The 12,235-nt window shown below is 40.6% G+C and overlaps 1 protein-coding gene across 10 annotated transcripts in view; it reads left to right on the top strand.

Moving 5' to 3' along the window:
- Window positions 1-12,235, top strand: part of sfxn4 (sideroflexin 4) — a 122,856-nt gene that overhangs the window by 56,182 nt on the left and 54,439 nt on the right. For 6 of the 10 annotated variants that reach the window (XM_059947975.1, XM_059947974.1, XM_059947973.1 and 3 more), the window contains one exon: window positions 8,700-8,754. The exons of 1 other annotated variant lie outside the window; for it this stretch is intronic. In XM_059947975.1, coding sequence (XP_059803958.1) covers window positions 8,700-8,754 — 55 coding nt within the window. Of the gene's footprint in view, window positions 1-3,160; window positions 3,350-8,699; window positions 8,755-12,235 lie in introns of those variants that run through there. 3 more of the 10 variants (XR_009507517.1, XR_009507515.1, XR_009507516.1) reach the window with 2 other exon arrangements.

The following is a 12,235-nucleotide window of genomic DNA, read 5'->3' as shown; positions in this document are numbered from 1 at the left end:
CATCTCAACATAACTTGTGTACATTCATATATTGTAATAAAATTGATCAAAATGTTATAGCATAACACATAAAGGTATACCACTCTGTAATCAAAAATTTAAAGATAGGTCATACATCAAAAAAGAAATTTTTTATATAAAAAAAGTCAACCCCCCTACCAACTACCAAAGAAAAAAGCTGATGGATGATAATGGATAATTAGAAAAAGAAACCATATTCGCTTAAGAAGAGAAGATAAAAATATACATAAAAGTCTGTATACTGTTAGATTTTATAAATTGGAAAAGTAATTTAGGAAAGGTCCCCAGATGTCATAAAAAGATTGTTTCAAATTTAAGACTGAGCAGCGGATCTTTTATAAATTTAAATAAGACATAATATCACGTAGCCATTGAAGATGTGTAGGAGGGGTAGACTCCTTCCATTTAAGCAAGGTTGCTCTCCTTGCTAAAAGAGAGGTAAAAACTAAAACCTGTAGGTTAGGAGTATTTAAAGTTGTATCTTCATTTGCAATAATACCAAACAAGGCAGTAAGGGGATTTGGGTCAAATTGGACCCTAAAAAGTTGTGAGAAGGTATGGAATACTTCCCGCCAAAACTTTTCAATTTTAGGGCAAAACCAAAACATATGAATTAAAGAGGCATCAGCAGAGTTGTATTTATTACAAAGTGGAGAAACATTCGGATAAAAACTGGACAACTTATGTTCAGAAATGTAAGCTCTATGAACCACTTTAAATTGTAGAAGAGAATGACGAGCACAGAAAGATGATTTATTAACCCGTTTAAGAATTTTATTCCATCTTTCATCAGAAATCTGACAACTTAAGTCATCCTCCCAAGCTTTTTTTATTTTATCTAAAAAGTTTTGTCTGGAATCAATCAACAAGTTGTAGATACCGGTAATAGAACCATTAACAAAAGGTTTTAAATTTAAAAGATCATCCAGTAAATTTTTATCAGGACCTATAGGAAAAGTAGTTAATTGGAAACATAAGAAATCTCTAATTTGAAGGTATCTGTAAAAATGTGTTCTTGGGAGTGCAAATTTAGTTGACAATTGGTCAAATGAAGCAAGATATCCTGAGATAAACAGGTCCCAAAAACATTTAATACCTAGTTCATCCCAATCCTTAAAGACTTTGTCAGTCATGGAAGGGATTAAAAAAAGTAATTAAGGAGAATGGGAGATGATAATGAAAAATTTGCTAAACCAAAAAATTTTCTAAATTGAGACCAAATCCTTAAAGTTTGCTTAACAATTATGTTATCTGTTGTTTTATTTGCTGAAAAAGAAGAGTATGATTCAAGAAGAGAGACAATAGAGGAATTTTTTTACAGAATTAACTTCTAAGGAGACTCATGATGGGCAATCTTTACGATAAATATAATAGGACCAGAAAGTAATATTCCTTATATTGGCCCAATAGTAAAACCTAAAATTGGGTAGGGCTAATCCACCCATCTCTTTATTTCTTTGTAGGTAAACTTTTCTTAAAATGAGCTTGTTTATTATTCCAAGTATAAGATGTTAAAATTGAATCTAAAGAATCAAAGTAGGTCTTTGGAATAAAAATAGGTAAAGCCTGAAAAAGATATAAAAATTTAGGAAGAATCTTCATTTTAATTGAATTAATTCAGCCAATTAGGGATAAAGAAAGAGGAGACCATTTAGAAAGTGTCTTTTTCACATAATTCAATAAGGGGTTTAAGTTTTCTTTAAATAAATTCTTGAAGTTTTTAGTAATTGTTATACCTAGATATGTAAATTGACTTGTAACAACTTGGAACGGAAATTTCGGAATGGAGTATATATTCTCCATTCCACAGCTATAAGATTATTGCATCTTCCCAGAATTTCAGTGTCTAGAACCAAACAGTATGTCAGTTGGAGTATAACCAGGGCTCCATGTGAATAAAACATCCCTTCTTGTACTGTGTACACAAGTATCCTTGAGTCAAATGGCAACATTTCAATATATCATCTGTGATTACACAATGACTCTTTCAGAGGCCAGCCGTAGTACTTGAGCTCTGTTACCTGTGTGAAATGTTTGTTGGTGCAGTTGTAGATTTTTGTGATTTTTTTTCACACCTTTTTGATATAATTGTGTGTCTTTAATTGTAACTGTAGTTATTATACTCATTTATAATTGCATAGACTAATTAACCATATAACAATTACAGCACGGAAACAGGCCATCTCGGCCCTTCTAGTCCATGCCGAACACTTACTCTCACCTAGTCCCACCTACCTGCACTCAGCCCATAACCCTCCATTCCTTTCCTGTCCATATACCTATCCAATTTTTTTTTCAAATGACAAAATCAAACCTGCCTCTACCACTTCTACTGGAAGCTTGTTCCACACAGCTACCACTCTCCGAGTAAAGAAGTCCCCCTCGTGTTACCCCTAAACACTTGCCCCTTAACTCTCAACTCTTGTCGTCTTGTTTGAATCTCCCCTACTCTCAATGGAAAAAGCCTATCCATGTCAACTCTATCTATCCCCCTCATAATTTTAAATACCTCTATCAAGTCCCCCCCTCAACCTTCTGCGCTCCAAAGAATAAAGACCTAACTTGTTCAACCTTTCTCTGTAACTTAGGTGCTGAAACCCAGGTAACATTCTAGTAAATCTCTGTACAGTCTCTATTTTGTTGACATCTTTCCTATAATTCGGTGACCAGAACTGTACACAATACTCCAAATTTGGCCTCACCAATGCCTTGTACAATTTTAACATTACATCCCAACTCCTATTCTCAATGCGCTGATTTGTAAAGGCCAGCATACCAAAAGCTTTCTTCACCACCCTATCCACATGAGATTCTACCTTCAGGGAACTATGCACCATTATTCCTAGATCACTCTGTTCTACTGCATTCTTCAATGCCCTACCATTTACCATGTATGACCTATTTTGATTAGTCCTACCAAAATGTAGCACCTCACACTTATCAGCATTAAACTCCATCTGCCATCTTTCAGCCCACTCTTCTAACTGACCTAAATCTCTCTGCAAGCTTTGAAAATCTACTTCATTATCCAGAACGCCACCTATTTTATTGCATAGTGACTTTTTAAATTTCTAGTTATTTCTGTCAGTGTCCAGTGGTGAGGTAGTTTATGTAATACCCATTTCTTTATGTAATACAGAGAAATATGAGGCATGTTAGAATGGAACAGCAGTTATCATGAGGGACTTTAACTTGCCCATAGATTCGGTGAATCAAGTTGGTTGAGACAGCCTCGAGGAGGACTTCGTAGAATGCAACCATGAACAGCATGTTACTAAACCTACAAGGGAACATGCTATATTAAATCTGGTCCTGTGCAATGAGACAGGTAAAATTAGTGATCTTTTAGTTAGTTATCTTGGAAAGTATGATTGAGTTTATCATACAAATGGAGGGTGCAGTGGTTCAATCTAAAACCAGTGTATTATGCCTAAACAATGGAGACTACAATGTGATGAGGGAGGATTCAGCCAGTGTAGACTGGGAGCTCAGGCTACATGGTGGGACAGCTGAGGAACAGTGGAAGACTTTCAAAGAGATTTTTCACAGTGCTCAACAAAAGTATATTACAGTTAAAAGCAAGGACAGGAAGGGTGGGGCGAGCCAGCCTTGGATAACGAAGAAATGAAAGAAGGTTTCAAACTAAAACCTCATGCATACAAATTTGCCAAGAGTAGTGGGAAATTAGAAGTTTAAATAAAGAAAGGAAAGATGGAATATAAAAATAAACTAGCACAAATTATAAAAACAGATAGTAAAAGTTTTTATAATTGAATAAAGTGGAAAAGGGTGGCTAAAGTGAACGTAAAGCCCTTGGAATACGAGAAGGGGGAATTGATAATGGGTCATGAGGAAATGGCAGATGCTTTGAATTGCTATTTTCTGTCAGTCCTCATGGTGGAGGGCACGTCTAACACGCCAAAGAGAGATGTTATGGATGTAATGGAAGATAAGGACCTCTGTACAATAGCCATCACAAACAGGTAGTGCTGAGCAAACTTTTGGGCCTGAAGATAGACAAGTCCCCTGGCCCTGGTGGAATGCATTCTAGGATACTGAAAGAATTGGCAGAAGTAAGAGTCGAGGCTTTGGTGATAATTTACCAAAATACTCTGGACAGTTCTGGGTGGATTGGAAGATGGCAAATATCACACCACTGTTCAAAAAAAGATGCAGGTAACTATAGGCCAGTTAGTTTAACATTTGTATTTGGGAAAATGCTCGAAGCTATCAGTAAAGAAATAGGAAAGCATCTGGAAAGAAATGGATCCATTAGGCAGACACAGCATGGATTCAGCAAAGGCAGGTCCTATTTGACAAACTTACTAGAGTTCTTTGAGGATATAGTGAGCGCAGTGGATGAGGGGAACAGACAAATGTTATCTACTTGGATTTCCAGAAGAGATCTGATGAGGTGCCACATAATAGACTTACTATAAAATAAAGATGCATAGATTTAAACTAATGTGGCAGGGGGGTGGGAACAAGTGCAGAGAGACAGAGGGGTGTAAAATGAGCATAGAAGCAAAAAGTAGTAATGTGAAAAGTAAAAGTGGCAGGCTGGCAAATCCAGTGCAAAAATCAAAAAGGGCCTCTTTTCAACATAATTGTATAAGGGCTAAGAGTGTTGTAAAAACAAGCCTGAAGGCTTTGTGTGCCAATGCAAGGAGTGTTCATAACAAGGTGGATGAATTGAATGTGCAGATAGTTATTAATGCATATGATATAGTTGGGATCACAGAAACATTGCTCCAGGGTGACCAAGGATGGGAGCTCAACATCCAGGGATATTCAATATTCAGGAGGGATAGACAGGAAGGAAAAGGAGGTGAGGTAGCGTTGCTGGTTAGAGAGGAGATTAATGCAATAGAAAGGAAGGACATTAGCCTGGAGGATGTAGAATCAATATGGGTAGAGCTGCATAACACTAAGGGGCAGAAAATGCTGGTAGGAGTTGTGTACAGGCCACCTAGCAGTAGTAGTGAGGTTGGGGGTGGCATTAAACAGGAAATTAGAAATGTGTGCGATAAAGGAACAGCAGTTATAATGGGTGACTTCAATCTACATATAGATTGGGTGAACCAAATTGGTAAGGATGCTGAGGAAGAGGATTTCTTGGAATGTATGCGGGATAGTTTTCTGAACCAACATATCGTGGAACCAACTACAGAGCAGGCCATTCTAGACTGGGTATTGAGCAATGAGGAAGGGTTAGTTAGCATTCTTGTCATGCGAGGAACCCTTGGGTAAGAGTGACCATAGTATAGTGGAATTCCTCATTAAGATGGAGAGTGACATAGTTAATTCAGAAACAAAGGTTCTGAACTTAAAGAAGGGTAACTTTGAAGGTATGAGACATTAATTAGCTAAGATAGACTGGCAAATGATATTTAAAGGGTTGACGGTGGATATGCAATTGCAAACATTTAAAGATTGCATGGATAAACTACAACAATTGTTCATCCTAATTTGACAAAAGAATAGACCAGGGAAGGTAGTGTACCCGTGGCTGACAAGGGAAATTAGGGATAGTATCAAGTCCAAAGAAGAAACATACAGATTAGCCAGAAAAAGTGGCACACCTGAGGACTGGGAGAAATTCAGAGTCCAGCAGAATAGGGCGAAGGGCTTAATTAGGAAAGGGAAAAAAGATTATGAGAGAAAGCTGGCAGGGAACATAAAAACTGACTGTAAAAGCTTTTATAGATATGTGAAAAGAAAAAGATTGGTGAAGACAAATGTAGGTCCCTTACAGTCAGAAACAGGTGAATTGATCATGGGGAACAAGGACATGGCAGATCAATTGAATAACTACTTTGGTTCTGTCTTCACTAAGGAGGACAGAAATAATCTTCCAGAAATAGTCGGGGACCGAGGGTCCAGTGAGATGGAGGAACTGAGGGAAATACATGTTAGTAGGGAAGTGGTGTTAGGTAAATTGAAGGGATTAAAGGCAGATAAATCCCCACGGCCAGATGGTCTGCATCCCAGAGTGCTTAAGGAAGTAGCCCAAGAAATAGTGGATGCATTAGTGATAATTTTTCAAAACTCTTTAGATTCTGGATTAGTTCCTGAGGATTGGCGGGTGGCTAATGTAACCCCACTTTTTAAAAAAGGAGGGAGAGAGAAGCCAGGGAATTATAGACCAGTTAGCCTGACATCGGTGGTGGGGAAAATGCTAGAGTCGGTTATCAAAGATGTGACAACAGCACATTTGAAAAGCGGTGAAATCATCGGACAAAGTCAGCATGGATTTGTGAAAGGAAAATCATGTCTGACGAATCTTATAGAATTTTTTGAGGATGTAACTAGTAGAGTGGATGTGGTATATTTGGATTTTCAAAAGGCTTTTGACAAGGTCCCACACAGGAGATTAGTATGCAAACTTAAAGCACACAGTGTTGGGGGTATGGTATTGATGTAGATAGAGAATTGGTTGGCAGACAGGAAGCAAAGAGTGGGAATAAACGGGACCTTTTCAGAATGGCAGGCAGTGACTAGTGGGGTACCGCAAGGCTCAGTGGTGGGACCCAGTTGTTTACAATATATATTAATGATTTAGACAAGGGAATTAAATGCAGCATCTCCAAGTTTGCGGATGACACGAAGCTGGGCGGCGGTGTTAGCTGTGAGGAGGATGCTAAGAGGATGCAGGGTGACTTGGATAGGTTAGGTGAGTGGGCAAATTCATGGCAGATGCAATTTAATGTGGATAAATGTGAGGTTATCCACTTTGGTGGCAAGAACAGGAAAACAGATTATTATCTGAATGGTGGCCGATTAGGAAAAGGGGAGGTGCAATGAGACCTGGGTGTCATTGTACACCAGTCATTGAAAGTGGGCATGCAGGTACAGCAGGCGGTGAAAAAGTGAATGGTATGTTGGCATTCAAAACAAGAGGATTCGAGTACAGGAGCAGGGAGGTTCTACTACAGTTGTACAAGGCCTTGGTGAGACCACACCTGGAGTATCGTGTGCAGTTTTGGTCCCCTAATTTGAGGAAAGACATTCTTACCATAGAGGGAGTACAAAGAAGGTTCACCAGATTGATTCCTGGGATGGCAGGGCTTTCATATGAAGAAAGACTGGATCGACTAGGCTTATACTCGCTGGAATTTAGAAGATTGAGGGGAGATCTTATTGAAACGTATAAAATTCTAAAGGGATTGGACAGGCTTGACGCAGGAAGATTGTTCCTGATGTTGGGGAAGTCCATAATGAGGGGTCACAGTGTAAGGGTAAAGGGGAAGCCTTTTAGGACCGAGATGAGGAAAAACTTCTTCACATAGAGTGGTGAATCTGTGGAATTCTCTGCCACAAGAAACAGTTGAGGCCAGTTCATTGGCTATATTTAAGAGGGAGTTAGATATGGCCCTTGTGGCTAAAGGGATCCGGGGTTATGGAGAGAAAGCAGGTACAGGGTTCTGAGTTGGATGATCAGCCATGATCATACTGAATGGCGGTACAGGCTTGAAGGGCCGAATGGCCTACTCCTGCACCTATTTTCTATGTTTCTAGAGTTGGGGGTGATGTATTAACATGGATAGAGAATTGGTTAACTCATGGAAAGCAGAGAATTGGGATACATGGGTGTTACTCTGGTTGGCAATCAATGGTAAGTGTTGTGCTACAGGGGTCAGTGTTGTGCCTGCAACTGTTCACGATATACATTAACAGTCTGGAAGAAGGGACTGAGTGTACTCTATCTAAGTTTACAGATGATTTTTAAATGAGTGGAAAGGAAATTGTGCAGAAGATACAGAGAGTCTGCAGAGAGATATGGATAGGTTAAGTGAATGGGCGAGGGTCTGGCAGATGGAGTACAATGTTGGTAAATGCAAGGTCATCCACTTTGGAAGGGAAAATAGAAGAGCAGATTATTATTTAAATGGTAAAAAATTGCAGCATTGCTGCTATGCAGAGTGACTTGGGAGTGAATGCTTGTGCATGAATCACAGAAGGTTGGTTTGCAGGTGCAGCAGACTGTCAAAAAGGCAAATGGAATGTTGGCCTTCATTGCTGGAGGGATTGAATTTAAGAGCAGCGAGGTTATGCTACAACTGTGCAGGATACTGGTGAGGCTGCATCTGGAGTGCTGCATGCAGTTCTGGCCTCCTTACTTGAGGTAGGATGTACTGGTTTTGGGAAGGGTACAGAGGAGCTTCACTAGGTTGATTCCAGAAATGAGGTGGTTAGACTGTGAGGAGACATTGAGTCATCTGGGACTGTACTCGCTGGAATTCAGAAGAATGAGAGGAACTCTTATACGGTATAAAATTCTGAAAGGGATAGATAAGATAGAGGCACAAAAGTTGTTTCCACTGATAGGTGAGACTAAAACTAGGGAGCATAGCCTCAAGATTCAAAGGAGTAGATTTAGAACAGAGATGAGAAGGAACTGCTTTTCTCAGAGAGTGGTGAATCTGTAGAATTCTCTGCCCATTAAGTAGTGGAAGCTACCTCAGTAAATATATTTAAGACAAGGTTGGATAGATTTTTGCATAGTAGGGTAATTAAGGTTATGGGGAAAAGGCAGGTAGATGGAAATGTGTCCATGGCCAGATCAACCATGATCTTATTGAATAGCAGAGCAGGCTCAACAGGCCAGCTGGTCTACTCCTGTTACTATTTCTTATGTTCTTCTGTTCCTGTTCTGTTTAACTTCCTGTCCCCTTTAGTCTTCAGTTCATCCGGACACTGGAAGTGTACTGCCAACAGTGTTCCGTGCTTCAGGTGAGTATTGTTCACATTATTCGCTATTTATTTGTTTGCTCTGAGGTGCATGGTCAACATAGCATCTGAAAGGCTCCCAAGCACTTAATCTTTGCTTATGAGCAGCTGGAATTTTCTTTATTTAAACATTTAAAGAGTCATGCAGTTCTCAGGCTGTGTAAAACAATTTCCTGCTTAAAGCAATGGTTGGTCTGCATCAGTGATTTCTTGTCACATTATCAAGGGTAGAACAGAATCACCCCAGTCTTCTTCACTATGTAAGTCTTGGGAAGACAACCTTCGATCCTGCCAGTGTTAGAGATTGAGGTGCACTGGATCTCATCCCAAACCTCAGTTTATGTGGATACTGTGTAATTCGCTACCCTGTCATACATTAATGCCACAAAATAACAGACAGTACACTGAATACAATTAAAGGAATTATATTTATGAATCTTAACTGAAGGGTAAGTAAAGAATGACAAAAAGAACAGGGCCCATTCTAATTAAACAATCAAATGTGCACAAGTTGGAGCTCATCTTGAACTTCTCTGTCACTCACATGCTGGGTCTTTGGTCAACGTGAAAGCACACACCACCTGTCAAATGTCACTCACAATCCATCTCTAACAAACAGGTCTCCCACCAGATCGTCTTGTATGACCAGTTCTCCCCAGCATCGTCTTTCTTCATCTCCTCTCAAACAAAAACTCAAGACCAAACTTATTGTCCCTCGCCAAGAAAAACCTCCCACTAATTGGATGGCACACATTCGACATCATCCCTTATCTTCAACAATAACCCAAGCAGGCTGAAAGCAGAACAAACAGCTCTTACAGAGCTACACAAAATGAAATATAGGCAGTCTCTGGGTTATGTACGAGTTCCATTCCTGAGCCCGTATTTAAGTCGGATTTATACGTACGTCGAAACAAGTACATCTGGTATTATTTAGTGTCAGTCAAACGTTTGTCTTAGTACATGGTATATATTTTATCTTTATGCATATAAAACACAAGAAACGTTTATATTCCAATAATTAAACCACTGCGTTGCTCAGTAATAATTGTAGCTTTTGTTGGGGCAGGGCCTTTCAAATGCTCCATTATTCTCACTTTATCCGTTATCCTTTAAAATTGTTCTGATCGTTGACTGACTGTAGCCTTACTCTTTTCTAATGACTGATGGCATTTCACCTCTTTCCAAACGCTTTATTATTTCCACTTTATTTTCAATCGCGATCGCTTCCCGTCAATGGAACAGAAACACTGTGGGTGTCGGGTCCTGACCTCCGCCGGCTTCCAAGGTCTGCTGAGTCTTAAGGACCACCGCACACCATCAACGGAACAGAAACACTGGGTGTCGGGTCCTGACCTCCACTGGCTCTCAAGGTCCACTGGGTCTTAAGGACCACCGCACACCATCAACAGAACAGAAACACTGTGGGTGTCAGGTCCTGACCTCCGCCAGCTCTCAAGGTCCACTGGGTCTTAAGGACCACCGCACACCATCAACGGAACAGAAACACTGTGGGTGTCGGGTCCTGACCTCCGCCGGCTCTCAAGGTCCACTGGGTCTTAAGGACCACCGCACACCATCAACGGAACAGAAACACTGCGGGCAGCGGATCCCGAGGTCTGCTGGGTCCTAACAACCACTGCACTGAGACAGGCTGAATGGGACAAGTGGGGGCTGTGCTGTGTTTACGTATTTGATCGTCCACAATATTCCACATGGGAATTTAAACTGGAGGTGGCAGTGTTTTTTTTTACGAGGTCGAGTTGCGAGCTGGATATCAACCTGGCCCGGATAGTACGGGAGTCACTGGATCGACATCAACCCGGCACAGAAACCTCCATTCTCCAGCCTGGCGCAGATATCATTGCGCCATCAGCCGACCAGAACGGTGGGGGGGTTGCAGGGCAGGGTCAGGATGAATCTTACAATGAAAATTTTAAGCCAAATACAAAGTTAAACACTCAACACAGTGTCAATGGCAACGACTTAAAATGGTGGACAGCGTCGGGATCTGACATAAAATGGTGGATGGCATTCTTCTTCGGTTCATAAGTACGAATTGTCCATAAGTCGGACGTTCGTAACTCGGGGACTACCTGTACATACAGCATAACAGTAAAAAATATGAACCAGGTCATTACAGAACATAGAAACCTACAGCACATTACAGGCCCTTTGACCCACGATGTTGTGCCAACCATGTAACCTACTCTAGAAGCTGCCAAGAATTATCCTGCCACATAGCCTTTAATTTTTCAAGCTTCATGTACCTACCTAAGAGTCTCTTACTGACTCCACCTGTAAAGACCCTACTGTATCCACCTCCACTACCATCGCTGGCAGTGCATTCCATGCACCCACCGCTCTCTGTGTGGAAAAACCTACCCCTGACATACCCTCTGTACCTAAATTCAAGAGTCTTAAAACTATGCCCCTTCATGTCAGCTATTTCAGCCCTGGGAAAAAGCCTCTGGCTATCCACACCATCAATCCCTCTCATCTTATACACATCTATTAGGTCATCAGTCCTCCATTACTCTAAGGAGAAAAGGCCGAGTTCACTCAACCTAATCTCATAAGGCATGCTCTCCAATCCATATAACCATATAACAATTACAGCACGGAAACAGGCCATCTCGGCCCTTCTAGTCCGTGCTGAAGGTTTACCCTCACCTAGTCACACTGACCCGCACTCAGCCAATAACCCTCCACTTCTTTCCCGTCCATATACCGATCCAATTTTACTCTAAATGACAATACCGAATCTATCTCTAGCACTTCTACTGGAAGCTCGATCCATACAGCTACCACTCCCTGAGTAAAGAACTTCCCCTTTGTGTTACCCTTAAACTTTTGCCCCCTAACTCTCAACTCATGTCCTCTTGTTTGAAACTCCCCTACTCTCAATGGAAAAAGCCTATCCTTGTCAACTCAATCTATCCCACTCATAATTTTAAATACCTCTATCAAGTCCCCCCTCAACCTTCTACGCTCCAAAGAATAAAGACCTAACTTGTTCAACCTTTCCCTGTAACTTAGGTGCTGAAACCCAGGTAACATTCTAGTTAATCTTCTCTGTACTCTCTCTATTTTGTTGATATCTTTCCTATAATTCGGTGACCAGAACTGTACACAATACTCCAAATTCGGCCTTACCAATGCCTTGTACAATTTTAAAATTACATCCCAACTCCTATACTCAATGCTCTGATTTATAAAGGCCAGCATACCAAAAGTTTTCTTCACCACCCTATCCACATGAGATTCCACCTTCAGGGAACTATGCACCATTATTCCTAGATCACTCTGTTCTACTGCATTCTTCAATTCCCTACCATTTACCATGTATGTCCTATTTGGATTATTCCTACCAAAATGTAGCACCTCACACTTATCAGCATTAAATTCCATCTGCCATCTTTCAGCCCACTTTTCTAACTTGCCTAAATCTCTCTGCAAGCTTTGAAAACCTACTTCATTATCC

This window comes from Hypanus sabinus, chromosome 22 (assembly GCF_030144855.1).
Source record: "Hypanus sabinus isolate sHypSab1 chromosome 22, sHypSab1.hap1, whole genome shotgun sequence".
NCBI lineage: Eukaryota > Metazoa > Chordata > Chondrichthyes > Myliobatiformes > Dasyatidae > Hypanus > Hypanus sabinus.
Note: the sequence above shows the minus strand (reverse complement) of the source record. Positions and strands in the feature narration are given on the sequence as shown.